This window comes from Rhinolophus ferrumequinum, chromosome 28 (genome assembly GCF_004115265.2).
Source record: "Rhinolophus ferrumequinum isolate MPI-CBG mRhiFer1 chromosome 28, mRhiFer1_v1.p, whole genome shotgun sequence".
NCBI classification, from domain to species: Eukaryota; Metazoa; Chordata; class Mammalia; order Chiroptera; family Rhinolophidae; genus Rhinolophus; species Rhinolophus ferrumequinum.
The window spans coordinates 13,114,037-13,137,833 of NC_046311.1; the positions used below are offsets into that span (position 1 = coordinate 13,114,037).

General features: G+C 44.9%; 1 protein-coding gene and 1 long non-coding RNA gene across 2 annotated transcripts in view; one reads left to right on the forward strand and one right to left on the reverse strand.

The window, feature by feature from the left end:
• TARS3 (threonyl-tRNA synthetase 3) overlaps positions 1–11,221 on the reverse strand; it is a 31,487-nt gene extending 20,266 nt beyond the window's left edge. The window contains exons 1-6 of the mRNA XM_033099939.1: positions 10,796–11,221; positions 8,984–9,052; positions 8,087–8,283; positions 6,174–6,297; positions 1,560–1,681; positions 9–126 (exon numbers count right to left, since the gene is read on the reverse strand). Coding sequence (XP_032955830.1) covers positions 9–126; positions 1,560–1,681; positions 6,174–6,297; positions 8,087–8,283; positions 8,984–9,052; positions 10,796–11,113 — 948 coding nt within the window. The 5' untranslated portion in view covers positions 11,114–11,221. The remainder of the gene's footprint in view (positions 1–8; positions 127–1,559; positions 1,682–6,173; positions 6,298–8,086; positions 8,284–8,983; positions 9,053–10,795) is intronic.
• LOC117018744 (uncharacterized) lies at positions 11,027–20,771 on the forward strand. The gene is made up of 3 exons (XR_004422305.1): positions 11,027–11,152; positions 15,794–16,162; positions 20,688–20,771. It is a non-coding gene; the product is annotated as an uncharacterized LOC117018744 (long non-coding RNA).
• The last annotated feature ends 3,026 nt before the right edge of the window (positions 20,772–23,797 follow it).

Consider the following 23,797-nt stretch of genomic DNA (forward strand, 5'->3'; position numbering starts at 1 on the left):
CGAATTACCTTAAACATTTCCAGGAGGACCTCCTTGCTGACTTCTAATCTTTCAAAAGGTTGCTTTTCTTGCAGGATGGTCTTACACATGTTCTCCAGTGCTGGTAGTTCTGTGCTGGACACTGCTCTAAAAAGAGCACATAAGAATTGACCCTGATTTTTCAGACATCATGCCTGTTCCTTTAGGTAGACCTCTGTCCTGAAGTCTTTGTCACTGATTGACATGCTTTCTAACTGAGGAATTTGCTGTTTTATTGCAACAGGACTTCAGAAAGCCAAACTTTCATATACAAGGCAGATAACCCTATTTCTCCAAGAGGGAGACTGAGGCAGGAACACAATATGTGATCTGCTTTCAGTCTGCAACGAGGCCTGCAATCTGAGAAGCCCTGTTCGGATGTCCCTGAGACTAAGCTCCTTGGTGGGCCGCTCCACTGAGCCATCTTCCTTCTCCTTCACACGATCAGATTTAATCCCACTGGAAGAGTTGTTCTTCCCCTCAATAGCCTGAAAGCCGGCTCCCTCTCTTGGTTCTCTGCCCTGCTTCAGTGCCACTTTACCCTCTCCTGACCACCTGCCTGTCATGGCACACACTTACTTGCCCACACCTAGTGTGGTTTCCTTCATCACCACCTGGTGGTCGATGGCTGTGGGTTTACTGTGTCTCCCCGCAACCAGACTGTTAGTTCCACGATGACAGACTGGGCTGTTCACTGCTCAGTCACCAGACCAAGCACAGAGCACACAGTGGGCCATCAAAACCATTGTGGAGTGACCCCTGGGGTGGTGGGAACAGGAGGTGAAGCTGGCCAAGCCTGAGCGGGGCCCACAGAGACTGGGTACTCACTTAGGGACATCAGTTAAGCAGTGCGGAGGTGACAGGGAAAGGTAAAATGCACTGTGGCCGTCCAGGCAAAAGCTGCTATGGGTCTAAATTAAGGCAGAAGGAAGAGAAGGAGAGGAGGGTGGGAGAAATACTTAGGAGATAAAACTGGCAGAACTGGGTTGAGGACTGGGGTTGGGGGGAGACGTGAGAAGCAGGGGGAACTGGGAGCACCCTTGGCTTTCAGTTTTGGCAGCTGGCGGTATCCTTACGAGCCACGAGAACCACAGGGAAGGATGTGGGTTAGGGGGCGGGGCCTGTCGTGAGTGACGGGTTTCAAGCACAGATCTATTGAACATGAGGCATCTGAACCACCCGTCGGGCACTCATCACGTGAGATGTCCGGCCAAGTGGACCGCACCTTCAATCATCGTGGAGAAGAGCAGCACTAACTACTCTCTAGAGATTAACCCTTCGATTCTGATCTTCATGAGTACCGTGCTCTAGCAAGTTCAAGATTAGATAAATAATATTATCACTTCCTTCTAGGAAAAGAACGAAAACGATTTGAGAAGTTACCCTTGAATCTAAACTCATAAAAAAATAATTTTCAAAAGTGATTCACCAGTCTGTAATCACAGTAGGCAACGAGTACAGTCGCTAAACTAACATGTAACCATTATAAAACAACGGGCTACAAACACATGCGTTGGGAAGTGACGATTCAGGGGTGTTACCGGTCTTCGATGAACATGTCATAATAAAATCCGTTGTCAACGGGTAAACCGTGGCACAAATGGCCTCCGTAGTAGAGCTCCATGGCCTCCCCAAGGACGTGTGCGCTGGAATGCCAGTACACCTGCAGGCACAGGACAGAGGCCCCTGGCTGTCAACGTGATGCATGGAGAGGTCTGAGCAAAATAACATGCGTAAGCAAGCGGGTACGTGCTAAGGGGAGAAACCCCGAGACACAGGGCAACATCAATTTGGAAAGAAACTCTTTGATGCCCACTTAGGAGAGAGTCTTTTCTGAGCCCTCCCCGCATTTCCACCTGCCATTTTTCTTGGTTCCAGGGTGAAACCGCTGTCATGAGTCTCAGCGAAAGCACAGCTCCTAAGCCTTTTCCTTCTGTGCATTTTAACCGTGTGACAGCCTCCACCATCCCCTGGACACTGAGCAGGGCAGCCGCACGGAAACCTGGGTCAGCACAGAGTGGCCGAAAGCTGGGGGCTGATAGACACTGGGGGTTCCCTTCCTTCCTCTCCAGGGGCAGCGTCTCAGTCAGATGCAGAACAACGGCCAGAGAGGCAGTTCGTGACACGGGTACCACATACAAAATCAACAAGCAGTCAGCACGTGACTGTGGACGTCTGAAGGATGGTTCTGGAAGAAGGTATTGCCCGGGAATGCTTCCTGGCTGCCCGAGACCTCTGAGCGGCGTATACACGACTTAATTTACTGTAGTCCAAGGGTGGGTCATCGGCCCGACAAGTTCAGAAAGTTGATTTGGTTTTGAATTCCCAAGGAGGCAGTGGTTTATGGCTAAAGTAAAACTAACCAAAGTCACCAAATACATATAGGTGCCAAAGGAACAAGATAATCGAGCCCTCTGACAGCACTTAATTGCCCTCAGGTAGTTGTAATTTATTTGAGGGAACGAGTTACAGATAGAAAGCTGTCTGATGAAAGAGGTCAGAGCAGGGAGCGGCCTCTGGAGCCGACCATGTGCCGTCCTGACCCACAGCACCACACAAACAGACCCGGAGGCTCACCCCTGAGTCAGACCCTGTGCTTTGGGCGGTGCGGGGATGCCAGGCTACCTGACAGCACCAGCGGCAGGCTCCTCACTGCATGGTCCACACCCGGGTATTTGTAGAGCGAACATTGTTAGGTGCTGACAATACAAGGACAGAAACAGAGTCCTGGGCCTCACGTAGTGGAGGGGAGACAGACGATAACCCTGTGAGTGCACCATCCCAAGATGAAAAGAGGACTGACTTGGAGGGCATGAGCAGGACACTGGAATAGAGTAACAGTGACGCTTCCGCTCCCCCAGGGAGTCAGGAAGGCCTGCGTGGTTAAGACACAGGATGGACCAGTCACCGGAGCCAGACTGGAGAGGCAAGAAGGGGCCGGCGACCTATGCAGACCACGGGGAAGAACTGGGCTCTTCTTCCCCTAGATGCCATGGGACACATGGAAGGGTTTTAAGAAGAAAAGAAAAGACTCAATTTCCATGTTTAAACACCCCTTGGTAGCAGCATGGACTGGATTTCTGGGGAAGGAGAGAGCAGACAGGTCTCGGGTAGTGACAGTGGAGACGGACAGAAGTGGACAGATTCAAGACACACTCTGAAAGTTAAGGGCTTATCAATCAATGAACTGGGAGTTGAGGGGGGGAGCAATCAAAGACAACCTCTAAGATTCTGGGGTGAGCAACTGGGTATATGGTACATTGAGATGGCGGACAGGAGAGAAGGAGGTTTGGGGTTAAAGAATTTCACTGCGGACATACTGAACTGAACATTCTTGTACAATATCTGGGTGGAGATGTCACATGGGCAGTAGCGTATGCAGGACTGGGGCATGTCTGGCTACAGAGAGAAGAGTTGAGAGTTGACAGCGTATTGATGGACATGACAGCTTGGGATGGGACTATAAAGATGGAAGGAGGGGCCGGGCGGGTGACTCAGGAGGTTGGAGCTCCGTACTTCTAACTCCGAAGTCTGCCAGTTCGATTCCCACATGGGCCCATGGGCTCTCAACCACAAGGTTGTCAGTTCAATTCCTCGACTCCCGCAAGGGATGGTGGGCAGCGCCCCCTGCAACTAAGATTGAACACGGCACCTTGAGCTGAGCTGCCGCTGAGCTCCCTGATGGCTCAGTTGGTTGGAGCGCGTCCTCTCAACCACAAGGTTGTCGGTTCAACTCCCACAGGGGATGGTGGGCTGTGCCCCCTGCAACTAGCAACGGCAACTGGACCTCGAGCTGAGCTGCGCCCTCCACAACTAAGACTGAAAGGACAACAACTTGACTTGGAAAAAAGTCCTGGAAGTACACACTGTTCCCCAATAAAGTCCTGTTCCCCTTCCCCAATAAAAATCTTTAAAAAAAAAAAAAGATGGAACCAAAACTGAGCACTGAGCAATTCTTAACATTTGGAGGTAGACAAATAAGAACAAGCCAGCAAGGAGGATTGAGAAAGAACGACCAGAGGTGAGAATAAAGCCAAGAAAGCTTTGGTGCTACAGAGAACCTTAAAAGGAGGAATGGTTAACTGTCAGTACAGCTGAGAGAATACACAGGCTGGGGGAGCAGCCACTGAAAACAGGTGACACCTGACTCCTGCTTTGACACACCCTGAGAGGCCAATGAACATAGCTACAAGCACATTGCATAATTAGCAGCTTTAGTTCGTATGTAAGTTTGCTTTTGTTGTTTACACTTCCAAATAAGCACCTTATGTTTTCTTGAGCATGACATCCCAGCTGAATGCCACTGGGATTTTACTAAATATTTAAAGTAAAACATGTATTCATACATATGCTGGACATTACGCTTACAAAAGGAAATACCAATCAGGTGTCCTTAAACTTGAAATATCATTTTAGAAAACACCCCTTGTTTCTGGTTTGCATATTTATTAACTTTACACAAACATTCTTCCTCTGTCAATTTCTATGTGAATTTATCTGGAGGGTAGGGAGTATTTCTTTCATGTAACATTATGCACCAACTATTCTTATAAACAGGATAATTTTTTAAAATAAAAGTGTAAGAATTTGCTATATAAAAGAGACTTGAGTTTTTCAGTAAAACAGAAAACGCTTTTACAAAATCAGTATCATTTTGCAGATATGAGTTTTCTAAATTTGCTTTTCTATAGGGCTTTCTTCCTCATTCAGGATATGCACCGAATATTCCTAAATCTGTTGATGTTCAAAATCTTGTTAATAGGCTCAGCCCAGGAAAGTAAAATCCAAGAACCAAAAAAATCTGTTACTTATTTACAGTAAAAGCAGCACCGAGATCTTGGAAGCGTGACCTAAGCATTCCAAGCCCCGGCTGCTTCGTCTGTAAAACAGCCGGTTCCTGTGGCCAGGTAACTGGGCCTCGAGGACACGATGCTCAGGAGGGACGCGGCCCGTGCCTGGCACAGAGCAGCACTGACTAAATGCGTATTACCACTCTCATTTTCATCGACCACCGCATGTAGGTATTATGGGGGCCCGACCATGAGATGCCAGGTACCTGTCAGTAGCAGGGGTACAGTGGTGTGCTGCTTGGGCTCGTTAGAGACTCCCTGTAATAATGAGTGTGGGGTTTTCCATGACGTCATGAAATGCAAGAAGGACAGAACCCCAAACACGCCCACGGAACATTCAATTTGGTAGAGCCCCCACCCTTACCAGCCACCACCTGCCAGACTGGGAGAGTTCAGCAGCCACTGTTAAAGAAGAGTCACGGACGATGCCCGCAGGTGAACTGAGACCGCCAGCATGACAAAGTGCCCGGATGGCTGATGCCCACAGGAGAGAGTTAACACTGACCGCCAGGCCTGTCTCAGTTCTTTCTCCAGAGATTGACACTATGGGAAAGCACCTGGCTGCCTATTTCCTGTTAACTACCTCCCCCCACTAGATGGAAACACTCTGAAGTGGGAGCCCCACGGGCTCTGGGACATGCATCCAGCGCCTTGGATACCGGTCAGCTGACTAAGGGAATAAACAACATTTTACAACAGCTGGGATGAGGTTAGGTGACAGCTGTTAAGGACTAGCGACAAAAACTAAGTAATACATACAAGGTACTGATTTCTTTTAAAAATTGTTTTCTGAAACACTTTAAAAAGCGGTTTGATTATATTGTTTAGCTATTTAATGGTCATAGTTTGCATATTTTAAAGAGAAAGTAATTATAAGATGGTTCTTATAGCATGGATTAATAAATCAAGAAATTTAGCATAAACATCACAATGAATGCAACCTATGCTGATAATAGGTTTGATTTTATGCAGCTAATGGACTGCTCGAAGGGACACTCCAAAGTTAAAATGACAATGTGTATCAGAGACCTACATGACAATGTGGTATCTATTTATAGACTACTACATTAACAAGTATTTAAAGGATATTTGAGCTGTTACATTTTTTCCAATTCTCCTATACCTATTAAATTATAAAATTGATCAATTTTTAAGTCTATTAAATATTTATTAAACACCAATATAGAGATTTTGAATCTTAGGTGGCTACAAAAGTCATGACTCTTGACTTCAACATGTGGCTTCCTACATAATGGAGTTTACAACATAAATACCCAAGTTGGTTGTTGTTTGTTAAATACTTACAGCTTGAGCTTCCTCATTATCAAACATGAGCAGCTCTAGCGTGGAATCCCTTTCCAGCGGACGGTCCAAGTCCCATAATTCACCATTGACTTTGGCTATTACTGCGTTTTCAGCCAGTTCTTGACTAGTGAGAGAAAAGTCACTTGACAGTTAACCTTACCACATGCTACAATGATTCGTCAAATAAAAGGTTAAAATAACTTCCAGGGCTTGTCTCTTAGTTTTAAAAGACAATACAAATGTAAACCAATGGGACTGATATTTTCTATTTTGTGACATTTCTTTTAAGTACAAAAGTAATATTATACGTTCACTATAAAGAACTTGGAAAACAGAGAAAGCACAAAGAATAAAGATCACATATACATCTCATCACCCAGAGATAACTACATTTTAGTACATGTCTTTCTAGTCTTTTTTTACACCCACTCCACACACACACACACACACACACACACACACACACCTATTTTTTTTTTAAACACAGTTGCCAACATCATTTTGTAGCCTGCTTTTTCACAGCCATGCCATCAGACACACTTCCAAGAGAGTCTAGAAGTGTTAGGTCACCTGTACGTTTTGCTATCGTGGAAGACACTGCACAGACATCTTTGCACAGGCAGCTTTGTGTCATCTGTGACTTTTTTCTGGGAATAAGCCCTCGGAAGTGGAACTGCTAGGTCAAACGATATGAGCCTTGAAAGACTTCTGATAAATACTGTCTGAGTGTACCACTTCCATGCATCCTGAAAGATTTTTAAATCTTTGCCAATGTGAATTTGGAAATTATTGTCTTCATTTGATTTATTTGATGATTATTGTAGACATTTACTGGCCATTTTACTTTTATGAACTTTCCATGTCCTCCTATTTTCTATTGAGGTATTGATCTTTTTCGTGTGTGAGAGTGTGTGAGTGTGTTAAATAACATTTATTGTTGTTTGAAAATTGACAAAAATAACATGTTAAGAGAAGAAACCTAGAAAGCACAGAAAAGCAGAAAGAAAAAAAAATCACCTTCAATCCCATCACTCAGAAATTAGTATGCCCTTCTACCTTTTTTGATAAATATATAGATCAATATAAAATCTTTAATAGTATCATTCTGTGTGTGTTATTTGCTAAGCTACTTTTACACTTAAAATAAGTCATATTTTCCCTACCAGCAGACAGACTTCTAAAACACGCTACCTAATAGTTGCAGTGGAACCTGAGACTTGCTGGGCATTTTGGTTATTTCTTTGTGGGTTTTGTTCTTTTGTTATGTTTTGGCCATAACAAATAATGTTACAAAGAACATTTCTGAACATACATCTTAGTATCCAATTATTCTTTTCTAAAAGGAAAAAGTCTAGAAGTAAAACTGCTGGACCAAAGGAAATGCACTTTTAATGATTTTTGTCGTAATATACTGCCACATTTTCCTATCAGGAAAGGTGCAACGGTACCTTTTCTCTGGGCTCTCACAATACTAGGTACCACTAAACGGTGTCATCCTTAAATGTGACATTTTCCTTTGCATCTGAGAGTAACCTGAGCAACACTGTGGTTAAGAGCGTGCACTCTGGTGTCAGGCCGACCTGGGTTTAAACACTGGACAATTTACTCAGCCACGCTAAGCTCGGTTTTCTCATCTGTAAAATGAGGATTATGGGACTTTCACCATACACTGATTATATGGATTAAATACGGCATACTCATAAGAAGAACTTAATAAACATTAGATATGGTTATTAATGAGGTCGTGACAGACTGCTAAGGGCTCCTCAAATCCATTCTCTCCTAAAGTACACATGACCCAGCCTTCCTTGCAGCCACCTTTGGCCAGATGACTAAGTGTGGAGGCAATGGATACATTCTTAGAAAACACTTCTGATGAGGAAGGAGAATACCTTCTCCAAACCATGATTTACCTAATATCAGCAGCCACTTGATAAGGTGTTGTCTTCCAAACTTCCCCTTGCACTGTTTTCCCATCAGCCAGTCTTACTGTGATCATATTACTTGTATTCCCCTTTTTTTCATAAGTGGCAGATAACAGTTGATGCTCTTTCTTCAACATTTCAAAAAGTTTCAGTCTTTCCTTTATGAAATTTGGTTGATTTTTCACCTGAAAATCATTAGAATCCACTGCGGTTAACATATGCAGCCCATTTTTTTCTAACTGCTCAGCTCTAAATAAGTCCCACCCCCTTCTCAGGATGTCACCGGTCATTGCCAGTTCCAGCCTCTATCACTCGACCCTCACTTCCAGAAGACTCCTCTCCACCTGTCTCCTGAGCTCTCATGGTCCAGCTCAGAGCCCACCTCCTCTAACTCCTACACCCAATGGCATCTCCCTGTTAACACACACGTACACAGTTGCACAATTCAGCACTTACTTATAACCGTCTTACTTTATTCGCTATTGTGCCTTCTGCTTTTGTCTCAATCCCTGACCCAGACTGATTCCTCTGAAGCCATGTATTTCTCCTTTGCTCCACCAAACGTTGATGCTTGATAAATACTCTTTGGTTGTTTTAATGATTTATATTTTTTTAAAAAAGCATAGTAGCCAGTTTACTTAACACAAAGGAAGAGCTCTACTATCTCATGCAGGCTGAGGGGTACTTTATAGCCGAGTGGCTAGCTCATCTTTAAGTTAAGACATCTTGTATCTAAGGATTGCAAAGTTTTAAATATACTACTGTGCCCCAAGAGGTAATGTAATCAGTAATTATGTTTTAATTTTAAAACCCTGGGTAATTAACTATATAAGAACATTTTAATTACAGGTAGTATTTTATGTTATTTCCATAGCAACGACTTACCTCACTCTCAGGCTTCCTTTCCTCCTCCTTCTTTTTAACGTCCTTTTCTTGGTTTTGACTCGAAGGAGGCTGAGAAGTAAAGGTAAATTATAAGTAACTCACACCAATGACAAGAAAGAGCAGCACATCGGAAACCTGAGGAAGGAGGGCCATGCCAGCAGGTAGCAAGAGTCTCATACCGAGAGGCTCAAAGCTGGGCCTCTGACCACCGCTCACAACCCACAACGGACACGTTGTGTTCTTACACTTGGTCCTTCCTGTCTGTGCATTTTCATACGTTCTTCCTAAGAACATTTAATATATTTTAATGTATAGTATATTTAAAATATAAATACATTTACTATATTTTAAAGCTTTTCTCCCCAACCTTTAAACAAATAATGTTGTTGGGAAATGGTTGTGTAGCTGCCACCAGAGATGTTAAATGCATTATTTCATGAAGATGTTGCCATGGTTTTCCTTGGTAAAGAAGCGAAGAACACCACACAGTCTGAAAAAAGTCTTCAGAACTTATAAAATCTATTATGTTACAGGAAGATAATTTGTCCTTCAATGAACTAAAACATTAAAATACTGTGTTAATGATGTTAAATATACAGCACTCCAGCTAGATCACCAAAACAAGCCAACAAAAAGACCAACAACCGTCTATCCTAAATAGCTCAGAACCAGCCATCATTAGAGGGAATGGTTTATTATAGACCACATTTTGTCATGTATAACGTGCATGTTTTTGCCCAAATTTGTGAGGGAAAAATAAGGATGCGCATTATATGTGGGTAGTACTAATTCTGTATTTATATAAATGTTTTCAATTATTTTATTTATGCTTATGAGTTAAAAGTGTAACTCTAGAAATCAGTAACAATATCCATATGCAAAAGAATACCCTGTAATACGATAATCAGTTTTGTTGAACTTAACAATGAACTGGTAATGACAAACAGTTCTTGGCCTTCTACGATGCGTAAATATAGTAAATTTGTTACCAATACCTAACATTTCTTGTACCTCTTATCTGTTCTTGTGTTTTATAATTATTCGTTATATAAAATTTCTTGTACCATGTTAAAAAAAATACTAAAATTCTTTAATAATACAAAAAACAAGTACCTAAATGTAAACAAATAAAAATTTGAATTAAAAAATTAAAACGAAAGATTTTTTCCCCCAGGAAAGTTTGGGCCAAAATCCTGGGTGCGCATTATACACGGCAAACTACGCAGCCGTTCGTCTTCCTGCCCAAGCAAAGAATAGTGAGCTTTCAACACTCCAGCAGGAAAATGCTTTTTCTGGTACTGAAGGAAATGAGTGGAAGTCAATTTACTGGAAGAGCTGAGCAACGGCACCGTGAGGTCAACCTGGCGATTTCTGGAAAGGTAATGGTCCCAAGATGTCCAGGCCATTCATTGGTTCCCCCGCAGGCCAGAGCAGGAGGAACAGGACAGGCACACCCTGCAGGGCATGAGGCGGGGCGGGGCCGGGCAGAGGGGCGGGGCGGGGCCGGGCAGAGGGGCGGGGCCGGGCAGAGGGGCGGGGCCGGGCAGAGGGGCGGGGCCGGGCAGAGGGGCGGGGCCGGGCAGAGGGGCGGGGCCGGGCAGAGGGGCGGGGCCGGGCAGAGGGGCGGGGCCGGGCAGAGGGGCGGGGCCGGGCAGAGGGGCGGGGCCGGGCAGAGGGGCGGGGCACAGCCTGCACCTGCACCTGTCCTTCCATAGAAAACCGCTATATGTACACGTCCCGGCCCACGGCCCCGCCCGGGCCCTAGGAGGCGCCCTACCGCGTTCCCCACAGGGAGTCCCGCCTCCCCGTTACCTGCGCGCCGGCAGCCGCGTTCTCGGCGTTCTCCTGCGCCGCCGCTGCCCGCGCCGCGCTTTCCATCTTTATCTGGTGGCTCAGCTCTTCGGCGAGGCACACCCGCAAGCGGTACAGGCGGTAGCGCAGGTCGCGGTTCTCGGCCCGGAGCTGCGCCACCTCCCGCGTGAGGCACGGCCCTTCGGCCTGGCACCGGTCGGGTGCGTTTAGCTGTTCGTCCCTCAGGCGCTGGACCTCCGCCCACAACCAGCGGATGTCCTCCTCTTGCCGCTCCAGGCGCGAAGCCACGGCCTCGGCCGCCAGGGCCTCGGCCGCCATGGCGCCGGCCCCTGTCAACGACCAGCAGGGCACTGAGTGGTAGGTAGGGGCAGCGGTGACAGCTGCGGGGAGGGCGAGACAGCTGTTGGAAGCACTGCAGGGGGCGGGACGACGGGGAGAGGCGGGGCTGTGGTCACGTACACTGCAGGGGGCGGGGCGATGGGGGAGGCGGGGCTGCAGCTACGTACACTGCAGGGGCGGGGCTATAGGAACAGTAGAGAGGCGGGGCGGCGGGGACAGGTGGGGCGGGGCCCGGGGCTTGTACCCTGCAGGGGCGGAGCCAAGACCCGACACGTCGCGCGAGTAGGGTCCACTGGGTGCAGGCTCGCGCAGTGGCTGGGCCTGGAGAGTAGTGGTTGAGGGGCCCGAATAGGCTCAAGGTACTTTCAGGGCTATCAACGTGTCGCCATTCATCGGTTCAAACGCAAGTCCTCCAAAATCTTGGGATGGCTAACATCGCCTGTCCCAATGGGTCCTGTCTTTTAACTCTTGTGAATTCCGGCAGTCACTGTTCTTTCAACTTGCATCCGTGTTCTGAAAAGTGGCCATTGAGAATCAACCTTCGTTAGCTTTCATGCCAAGGCTGACCCAATGCAAAGGCTGCTTGAGCCAGGGCACATAGAGGATCTCTACAAAAATTTAAATGTGACCAGAAGTTGCCCGCTCCTCGAGGATGGGGCAAATGCCACATGCATCTTTGTATCCTCATAACCAGAAGCACAACCCTTCCTGTGGAAGGAACACAAATGGATTTTTATTAACTTTCTTAGGGGTTAGAATGTGGCAAACACTGTTCTAAGCTCCTTCCAAATATTAACACTAAAACTTATAACAGGCGATAATATTATACCCATTTATTATAGAGGGAGAAATGGAGCACAGGGAGGCTAAGTGGCTTGACTGAGGTCACACAGCCACCACCACATGACAGAGCTGAGATTCAAACTCAGACAATCTTATGCCCGTGTGTATGCATTTAACATTATGTGCCTTCCAACGTTGGGAAATTTGAACTGAACATGTCACATGATGAGACACAGGTAATAAATGCCATCAGAGTTCCAAAATGGGAGAGCTTAGTTGGCACTGATGCAGTAGGAAAAGGACTAACTGCTCTGGAAAATGAAGGTTGGCAGATGTTAGAAGGGTGGAGAGGTGAGTGAATGCTCCTCTAGGAGCAGAAGCAGCATGCCGGAAGCAGCTAGGGGCAAGGGCAAGCTGTTTGGAGTAAGCGAATTGGAATCACAAACAGCTCCCAGGAGGAAGTTCCATAAAGCATGGCACTGAAACCACTGTATCTTTCTCATTCCTTCCCTGGTAAGCTTCTGGACAGAGTTATACCGACACTGGCTCTGCCTTCTTTCCAGTCGCCTCTCAACCCTCTGCCATCTGGTTTCTGATCCTCCCATTATGCCATGACCTATGTGTTGTCAAATGCTGTGACCCTGCTTGGCGCCCCACAAGTTTCCTCAGGCTTCTCTGTAATTTGTCTGTCTTGTGCCCCCCACCCCCAGTCCCCAGGCAGCCACTGGTCTGCTTTCTGTCACTATGGGTTAGTGTCACTATGGGTTAGTGTGTAAATCATACAGTCTTACTCCTTTTGTCTGGCTTCTTGCACTTAGCATAATAATTTTTTGAGAGTTATACACCCATGTTGTTGGGCATATCTGTTTTTCATTCCTTTTTTGTTCCTGAATAGTATTTCATTGTATGGATATACCACCATTTGTTTATCCATTTATCTGTTGTTGGACATTTGGGTTGTTTGCAGGTTTGGGCTAGGATCTAACTGACAGTGAGCTCATTGGGTCCCCAAACTCACACTGTGGTTATTTCCCCAGTTTCCGAAAGCAGTTTCCATAGACATCCTTAGCAACTGACAGAATCACTGAGTGGTTCCCTGACTCTTGGACTTAAGGCTATTCTACCCTGTTTTCCCCAAAATAAGACCTAGCCAGACAAATAGCTTTAATGTGTCTTTTGGAGTAAAAAATAATATAAGACCAGGTCTTATATAACACCTGGTCTTAGATTATAGTAAAATAAGACCAGGTCTTATACTAATTTTTGCTCCAAAAGACACATTAGAGCTGGTTGTCCAGCTAGGTCTTATTTTCAAGGAAACGGGAGTAGGAAAGATCAAGTGATAGCCACTAGAAATTTTTCAACCTCGAAAGTAGTAAACTAAAAGCAATATCACATTCCTGCAGAAATTACTGCCACCCTCGGGGACATGAAAGAAGCAGTGTCTGATTGTCACCATGCTTCCATTTGTCTCACGTCTTTGGCCTGTGAGAGGACAAGTAAGTGTTGAAGAATTACAGCGCATTGTCATTTGTCGCAAATGCTGTTAGATGGTGCCTCTAGTTCCAGCTAGTCCTCCAGATATGCCCTCATTGGTGGAATTCCAGAATCAACATAATCCTGACACCTGATGAGCAGCTATGGATCTGGGGAATGCGTTTTTCTCCGTACCTGTTAAAGGCCACCCACAGCAGTTGCATTCAGTGGATAAGACCAGGAATATACTCATAGGCTTGTGTCAGGACTGCAGCAACTCTCTAGCTTTATGGCAGAGTCTGGTCCACAGGGACCTTGAGTGCTGCCGCATTTCAGAGGACATCGTGCTGGCATCCTGTCACTGAGAATATCCTGCTGAGTCTACCTGGTGAGCAGGAAACAGCAAATATGATAGTCACCTTGGTGGGACATATGAAAGCTCCGAGGAGGAAAATAAAACCCCAAATTAAACATTGCAGGGGCCCGCCATTCCATGAAATTTCTAGGGTTCCAGTAGTTTAGGACATCTAGAGACGGTAAAGGAAAAGTTGCTGAATCTTGCCCTTTTTTCACGAAGAGGCATAATGCCAAACGGGCCTCTTTGGACTTTGGAGACAACATCTACCTCGCTGGAGTATGTTGCTCTGATCTAATTACTATGTAACTCCGGAGACTGCAGGTTTTGAGTAGGACTGAACAGAAGAATCTTCTAGCAGGTCACATTGCCCTGAAGGTACTTAGGTATGTGGACCTCAGGATTCAACAGATTTGGCAGTGTTTGAAGTGTCCGTTGTAGATATGGGTGTGTATGTATACGTTGACAGCCCTTCTAGGTGAATCCCGGCATCATAGTCCTTTAGGGAGGAAAGTATGACATTCTCTGCTTCTGAGAGGTTTGGTAGTAGACCATAACAGAGGTCATGGGTCACCAAATTACCAGGCTACCTACATTGTCCATCATGAACCGAGTGTTGTCTGAACCGCCAGGTCTTCAGTTTGGACATGCACAGTAGTGTGTGTCAGCATAGATACATATGATGAGATCAGGCTCAAAGAAGTTCTAAAGACACTAGTCAGTCATGTAAGCAAGTCACCTATATGACCACAGATTCTAAGGGCTCATGGGAAATTCTATGTGACCGGTTGACTGAGGAAGAAAAGATTTGAGCCTGGCTGACAGGCTCTGCAGCCTTGAGGCATAGACGCCTCTTCAATGGATTCTAGAGACATTTAATTGCTCCCTTGCTTTCTGGTATGATAAAATAGTTCAAACTCATTTTTTTCTAGAATTTTCTATGTAATATTTTCTGACTGAAAGTAACTGAAACTGTAGAGAGCAAATCCGCGGATAAGGGGGGAATGACTGTGTGTAACTTAATGTCCAAACAGTTCAGGAAAAAAATGGAAAGAAAGAGAGAGCAAATGATAAAACAAAGGGTAAGATGTTAGGAGCTACTGAAACCACTTGTCAGATTATGTCAGTGCCCTGGGTAAAGCCTTCTGGAGCCTTCTACTGCAAACGGAGGAAAATCCAAATTTCTTACCAGGACCTAGCAGGCCAGCGAGGTTGAGTTCCTGATGGCCTCTCCAACGTTATCCGATGACCTCACACCCTCCACGCATGCTCATGGAGCCCTCCCGTTCTCAGCTCCATCCCATTCTTTCCTGCCTCTGGGAATTTTACACATTCTGAGCCTCTGCTTGGTAATCTCTTCTGTCCGCTTTTAATATCTTGACTTCTTTTCATCCCGGCAGTTTTAGTTTAGGTGACACCTTCCCACTCTATTTCACATAGACCGACTACCACTTTCTCTCAGCACCTCTTTCAGCTGTATTGTAATTGTTTTATTTATTTGTCTACCTGACTTGGTCTATCCCTACCTGCACCTGTCCTCCAGGGGGCAGTCGTGTGTCTTCCTCCCCATTGTACTATATCACCCACCAGCCCGAAGTGGGCAGACAAATAAAGAAAATCTTAGAGTGAAAATGACCTGCAACGAAAATGTGGAGACAGTAAAACAGATCAGTGGTTGCCAGGAGTGGGGTCGGGAGGAACGAACAGGTGGAGCACAGGGCATGTTTAGGGCAGTGAAACGACTCTGTGTGACACTATAATGGTAGACACATGTCATCACACAGCTGTCCAAACCCACAGGACATACAACACCAAGAGGGAATGCTAAGATGTCAGCTAGTCATGCTAAAGGCGTGTCGATGCAGGCTCGTCAGTTATAATAAACGGGACGTTCTGGTGGGGGATTTGTGAGTGGGGAACGGCTGTGAGTGTGGGGGGGGGCGGGGAGGGGAATGGACTCTGTACAGTAAGTCCTCATTTAACGTCGTGGGTCAGTTCTGGGACTTCAAGCGAAACTATGTGTAACGAAACCAATTTCCCCCCAGGCTCCTGGATATAAAGAAGAATTACGATCCTACCACGTCTCCTCAACGTTGTAACAAAAAGACATTGAATAAAATGACATTATTGTCATTTTACAGACTGCCATACATTCTGTTCAAATCTGCTGAGAACCTAAAAACTGCTCCAAAATATAAAGCCTCTCTTAAAGAGAAAAAAAGAAAAAGAGAAAGAGGTGGCCTGAGAGACTGCAAACTACCACGAGATGGCACCATTTCCCTCAGAAGTTTCAATGTGGGCCCTGATTAACCGTAATCACCGGTGCTGAAGGAAGTAGTGGGGATTCTGTGTTTGTCCTCCAGGTCTCCAGGAGGCTCAGAGTGCCGCACGATCTTGTCACAGCCCAGCCCCAGGTTCGTACTGTCAGCGGGTGTTCTACAATGTGAGTTTCGTTGTTATTCAGGTATGGTGAGGCCAGCAGATCCGAGACCACTGCCAGGGGTGCCGTGCCACGCCAGGGAGGGCCACACAGGGAAGCACCGAGGGTGGTCAGGAGGCAGACGCAGTGGGAAGAAGCTGGCCAGTCTGAATTTCACAGGCTCCGGGAGGGAATATGGGGCTGTCCCTGTGTGTCTGGCTTGTGGCCCTGAGGTGGTGAGGGCAGGTGGTGAGGGCAGGTGGATGGTGGTCTGAACTGTGGGCTCTGGATGGATTGGCTTGCATATGGAAGTCACGCTTGCAGGTGAGTCTTTTGCTATCTTACAGAATTGGCTGGCCCTGGGAGGGGCATCCAGGTTCAGCAAGGCCTCGAGATATCAAAACATCAGAAACACGTGGTTATACAATGGAGTATTACAGTTATAATGGAGTAATTCAATGGTGGCGTAAAGTTACTTTCTCAAGGTCACACATGCGGTCAGAGGCAAGGCAGGAAAAGCCTTTTCTTGTGGTCATCACCACCAGATCAAGGAAATGGGGTTTTGGTTTCTGAAAAACAAATCTTCTACGCAGGTGGCATAGAAAAATAATTGTTTCTATAAACTGAGCTGGCAAGAATATTCCAATAACTACAGATCTTTTCATCAATTTCCTAACTGGAAAAAAGTAAGAAGCATTTGGGCTTCTTTAAATCATTCCTCTCTACGGCACACAATCTTAGGGTGACTCTAGGCGAGTAGCCAAAAAGTAGAAACAACCCAGATATCCATCAGCTGATAAATGGGCAAACAAAATGTGGTCTGGCCACATATACAATGGAATATTATTCTGCCATAGGAAAGAAATGAAGACTTGATTCATGCTGCAAGCATGGATGAACCTTGAAAATCTTATGCTAAAAGAAAGAAGCCAGTCGCAAAATGCCACAAAATGTGGTATGAGTACATTCATATGAAATGTCCAGAACAGGTAAATCCATAGAGACAGGAGATTAGTGGTTGCCAGGGACTAGAAGTGGGGGAGATGGAAAGCGACTGTTAGTGGGGTACAGTGTTTCTTTAGGGGGTGATAAAAATGTTCTGGAATTAGTATGATGGTTGAGCACATCTATGAATATACTAAAAACCACTGAATTGTATTACTTTAAAGGGATGACTTCTAATGTGTGTGTCATATATCGATAAAGTTATTATTTTTAAAAAAATTAGCACAGGAGTCTTCTCAGCTGTTTCTCTTCTCCCAGCCTTCCGAAGACAGCCCTGTATTTGCCTATCCCGATTTCCCCACCTCCTTCTTTCTACAGACAAAGGATCCTTTCCTGCTAAGAGAGGGTTTGGGTTGGTCAACACAATAAAGGGATGAAGGGTGGGAGAAGGTGAGTGGGAGAGAAAAGGAGTGTAAAGCAGGACAAAGGAGGAAGGCTTGGGAAAGAGTGATGCCAGCCAATGTTCTGGGGCCATTGTGGGACCGATGGCGACAGAGGCACAGAAGGGGACCCGTATTTGTGACGCTGGTGGCCTGTGGACCCGGGCACCCATTCAGATCTTTGAGAAGTGCAGGAAAAGATTTGCATTGTTTGGAAACAGTGTTTGGTTGTTGGTCACAGCTTTACACCAGTGACATGGATTTTAGTGTTAATGGAAATACTATCCTTGTTTTTTAGCAGAGTAGTTGTGAATTATAGTCTTATTGTAAACTCTCCTATACCACAGCCACGATAACGTTCGGTAAAATAGTTCATCCATTGAAAACATCTCATTGGTGAAAATGAATATTTATAAACGGCTTATGTATATGTTATTTTAGATTGTCATGTAATACGTTCTTATACATTATTTCAGGCTGTAATATAATATAATATAAATTTATCAGAGAAGTATTTGTTTATTCACTTATTAGTTCAGTAGAACTTTATAGAGTACTAAGGGAAATGAGACCGATACAACCCTGTATTTTCGTATTGTCAAGTCCTTATTGCTATTAAATATCTCTTATGCTTTAACAAAAACTTTGGTAATTATTTTTTTACAATGTAATTTAAAATGCTGACAAGGCAAAAATAGTTTTAACATTCTAGTAATTATTTGGTTTTTTAGGTAAGAGACAGTCTCAGAGTGAGTTTTGTTTGTTAATTTTGCTTGTAAAGAATCTTGGTTGAGAAGGAAGAGGGAGAAGAAAAGAGATCAGGTGGGGTTTTAGCTGCATCTTTAATATTTTAATTCTTTAAAAAATTCTGAAGGATATGTGTCAAAATGTTAACACTTGTTAAATCTAGAGTTGGAAACATGGATGTCTATTATATTGTTTTTATACTTTTCTGCATATTCGAACATGTTCTTAAGTAAAACTGAAAATAGAAATATTTGATTTTAAAAAGAAATAATCTGATTGTAGTGGTAGTTACACAAATCTGTACCGATTTACTAAAACTTTATAAAACTATACAACAACCACACACACACACAAACCCACAAAAAATGAGTGCATGCAAAAACTAGTGTAATATGAATAACGTCTGCTGTTTAGTATTGCAGCGATATCGATTTCCTGCTTTGATGGTTGTACAAGGGTTATGTAACATTACCGGGGGAAGCTGAATGAAGGGTACGTAGAACTCTCTATACTAGTTTTACAACTTCTGTGTGAGCTTGAGACTACCTAAAAGTTAAAAGTTGTAAAAAATAATAATACACACACACAGCAATAATAGTATTATCAAAATTTACCTGGAGCGATTATTTTAAAAATAAAATTCTAAAATGTTCCCCCTCTTTTGCCTGAACGTCCTATCGATGGGCAGAATTTAGTTGTAGGCTAACTTTTGTAAGTGATTCCCTAGGTAATATTCTGGGCTATTATTAAGCATGTTCTTTGCAGAGACTCGCTTCCTACCCGCATGGGGCGCTCCACCTGTTCTCCACCGGGCTCATCCCTTGCGGGCACCCAGGAGGGGCTGCTTTATGATGGTGTAGAATGACAGCTACCTTGAGGAGGAAATCCAAGGTGGGGGTAGAATCTACTTGAATAAACACCACGGAGGCCTGGTAGTTCCCACACGACACAAAGGGCCAGCTGCCTTCATTAGAAAAACATACTGTTAAACTAATGCTCCCAGGGTGACCGAGCTAGAAAGCCTCCAAGTTAGCAGGGCTCCTTGAGAGAGTTCTGGAAAGCAAAATGCTCTAATCGGTACAAAGGCGGAGGCAAGACCTCACTGTACTTTGTTCAGTGTCACCAGCTAGTGAGATCACGGGACCCAGGAGCGCTGTAGTGTCTCATGTTTTACATCCACGTTTGAATGTTGTGTGGGACAACACTAGTTGTTGCAGCAGATGACTTGGGCCAATCGGGATACAAGGAGAGCCCGACACCCCTAATTATAGGGGAAAGCCACCACATTGGGGCAAGAGGCTCTTCCCTATAGTAGCTGCCACCCCTTAAGGTGGCCCCTGCATTTGTCTTGTTCCACCCCCGACCCATCAGGAGGAGAGGCAGTAGCTAGAGCTGGATGGACAGCTGACGTGTGAGCATACAGAGAGCTCAAGGAGAGCGGCCCCAAAGCCATCCTTTCCAGTAAGCAGCCTATCTATTGGGGTGAGGCTTTTCCGGGCGATGAGATTCGATGTCACAGATCACAACATGTCTGCACCTTGCAGGTTCAGGACCCGGCCCTGGGTACGCACGGATGGGAGGATGGGGACTGCCTTCTAGGAGCTCGAGGAGGAGAGGGACATGACAGAAGGACATGTGCCTGAGGGCGAAGGGTAGTGCGGGCCTGAGGGTGGGCCAAGAGCTTGGTGGGGTGGGCTTTGCATGCTGGAGGGGCTCCATGGACGCTTCCAACAGGGGCACCATCAGCTCTTTGCTAGGGAAGCTCTCCTCTCGTGACTGATGGCAGGCGGGTGAAGAGGCTCACAGGTAATCAAACCTCGGAGGTTTGGAACCAGGTGTGTGGACACGGTGTTGCCCGAGACGAAGTGAGGAATCACAGTCAGGTTCTGGGAGAAAGAAAATGAGTTTGATTGGTGAACCTCCCTGTGACTCTGGCTCCCAAACCCAAGAGAGGCCAAACCTGAACCCATGGTGAGGAAGGCTGTGCTTTTTGTTGGTCAGTAGTTCAGCAAGAAGCCACGTTTGACAGGGATTCTGATTCTTCCTTTTCCTTCTTCCCGTTTCCATGAATCCCATTTTTCCATATTGCAAAGAAGGCGGGTACTTACTCCAACCCCCATAACCAGAAAAATCCCAACATGCACTTTTGAAAAACTGCCACTGTATTCCTAGCCAAAGCCAGCAATTGTTTATTTTGAACCAGTTGTAATGACCCATTTTTCAATGGGTGTCTGGAAAAATGTGAACTGAATAATCTCCGTCTTCCCATTTACAATTTGGAATAGCCAAATCTCCAGCAACCTATGTCTTTAGAGAAGAAAAGAAAGGTGGCGACGCGAGGGTGAGTTTCTTGGCAGGACTCTGACACTTGTTTATGTTGTAATGCAGAACAAAGCCATAGGATCTTATGAGCTGCAGAAGCAAAAGCAAGAGTTGGAGCTCAGCCCGGACCTCGCTCTGCCCTTGGGACAGCAGATGGAGAACCAAGTCTTCAGTTATTTGACAAGTATGTGAACAATTTGGGTTTGCCACCTTTGAAATGTCCTATCTTTTCCTTGGCGTTTCCTTCCTCCCCTTGTGTTTCTCTCAGTCCATGCTGTCCTCCGGCCATTTACAAATCATTTTGCTGACGCCCATATTCTTCTCGCACGTGCCCAGGCCGCTGGGTGACTTCTTGGCTTGTTCCGCAGGGTAACAAGAATGATTTGTGGATCTCGCCTGATCTCGGAAGCTAAGCAGGGTCGGGCCTGGTTAGTACTCGGATGGGAGACCGCCTGGGAATACCAGGTGCTGTAGGTTTAAAAAAAAAAAAAAAAGAATGGTTTGTGGAGGGCAGCTCTTGTCGCAGGCCGTTGATGCTGTTGAAAATGTGGGCCTGTCCTCAGTGTTTGTTTTTTTTGGAGCCCCAGGCAGGCCGAAGCTCCTCATTATTAGTGTCTCAGATAACTCCGTGTCCTTCAGTAGTAAAACGCTAGAGTCTGAATGCAGTAGAATTGTGCAGTGGTCCCCAAAATGCCTGCTAGTGCTCCTGTGCCCCCAAACTCCTCAATACTCAATTCCCTGCGGGGTGTTCTTGAGTTGGTCAAATACGAATGGCCTTCGTCTGCTGTCTTGGCTCACCAATGACGTGTTGTATGGGCTAGAGTAGAACTTGAACTCGGGTAAACCTTTGTGGCCATGTCTTGCAGGTACAGACTCTCTGGTAGGAAGGATTTGACTACACCAAGAACTCAAAGCAACATCGAAATGGTTCCTACGCCATTCAATGTCCTTCCCACCCCTAAAAGGCACAAAACATGTAAACTGTCGGTTTTCTTTAATTTGCTTATGGCTTGCTGATACATATCTAAATTAGGATAATTGGCATCGTAGAAAAGTGTGCAAGCCTACACTGAGTGTGTTTCATTAGCGTGTATAATTGATTTTACCATTCATCAGGCTTATTAATCTAAATATGTGCTTGGGGCCCCCTCGCAGAGTCTGTCCTTTAGAAAGAACACGCTGCGTGATGTCAGGGCAAATCTCTCAGAGGTCCCTGAGGCTGACCTGGGTGGGCTTGGGTTTCCCACAGTGGTGGTTCCCCGTGCAGGGCCAGCTCTCTCTGGCTGGGGCTGGGTTGGTGGCTCAGGGATGAGGCCCCTCTGTGGAGAGCATGAGGTCCTGCCAGCCCCATTCAGCTGGCTGGGGTCTGGCCACCATTGGTCACACGGCCCTTTCTAGTACAGGATCCTGCACCTCTGTGCCTCTGGGGTTTGTCAAAGCTGTAAGTTCTGTTTCTTTTTCCCCCTTCTACTCGTTGTTTTCAGTAAGGAGAAAGGCCTTCTTGAATGGGGATTCAATAATTCATATCACTGTATGGAATAAATCGTACCACTATAATACATAGGAAGGTTTTCTTTAAGATTTGTTAATTCAGGAAGCAAAATAGAATAGACACATTGTGAATTGTTAAAAAACAGTTTTTGACCTCGACATTGACATTTATTCTTCAGACCCTTTATTGTTGAGATACGACATCTAATAGATTAAATTGTTGGGTTTACCTATGCCAAACAAATCAATGTGAGTTTTATGAAACAATAATGGAAGCAAGAAAAAAATAGATTTACAACTTGTCTGTGTTTAAACCAGGGTTAGATCAATAAGTCTGATGAAGTGCTTATAATTAAAACTATTGGTAAACTAGTGTTTATAGCTGAATTTGATCTAAAATCCCCAAATTACCTATACTACTCTTCAGCTGTTGCATGCATTCATCACAGAAATTGTCCCTTTAAAAAAATTATTTTCTCCACCCTCCATCAATCTCATTAGATAGAGATAACTGTGTTCCAACAAACACCGATCAAGTGAAAAGTGTTTGTTTTTCAGGTTGCATTTACTAGAAGAAATGCACAAACTACAATTGTTTAGATAAAGAAAACACAAAGCAATACTCCAGTCTGTGGCATAACCCAAAACAAATTGCTGTCATTATTGTGAAAGATGTCAGCACACTACTTGTTCAATATCCTAAAACACAATTTATCGAGAATCCATGTCTGAGACATATCTGAAACCTGGGAACATTTTAAAATTTTATATTAGGGCACATGAGCTACCAATTATTTATCTATATTAACTCACTTTAACAGACACTTTGTGAATGATGAAAGATGTTTCCCGTTTCACCCTTTTACTAATTTACAGTCGCAGTGTGTGTAAATCGACTACGGACGCGGTTTGCCAGGCTCAGGCTACAGACAAACCGAAATCCTCCTCTTAAACAAGAATGGCGATAGATACGTCACCACTAGGTGGTGCTATGAAGTTGCCATGAAATTCCACATCATTTAAACTTGGCCTTGACAGTGATTTTTTTTCTTCGAGGAATAAATCACTCTTAATGCCTTCTTGCCATTCCCGCACTGTCTGCTCTCTCCTAACGTTAATTTGTTAAATCACCCATTATGAAGGAATGACAGCCTTTGATTCATAACCAAATCTCTTACATAAAGTTCTTTAGGTTAAATAAAATGGGGGCTTCTGAGAAGTGATAGCAGTTGTCCTTTTTTTTTTTTTTTACAATTACCTTCAAGCTAAACAATATTGTAAACGGATGCAAATAATAGTTTTCATAGCCAACTAAGCAATGAAAAGACAAAATAGCATTAACAAAACGCCAAAACCTCGCCATTCTTCATGATATATGTCCTTTGACAGCTTAAGCTTTTGTTTATTTCCATTGTTAAGTCTTGCATGGAAAGAACATTTTGGTAGATAGGGTGAATTAAAGGGTGAGACTGTTTTTATCAGTGTCGGGCTGTGGTTAACACCCTGTTTAATCAGTGCATTGCCGTTCTGGCAGCTTCCATGATGGACAGTAGTCCTGGGCTAGTCACCAGGACACAATGGTCTCACTACACAGACCGTTGGAAGCCAACACTCTGAGCTACCAAATATTTCCGTTTTTCATTGAAAAAATTCTACCCCATTTGTGTGTGAAGGTCATTCTGGTA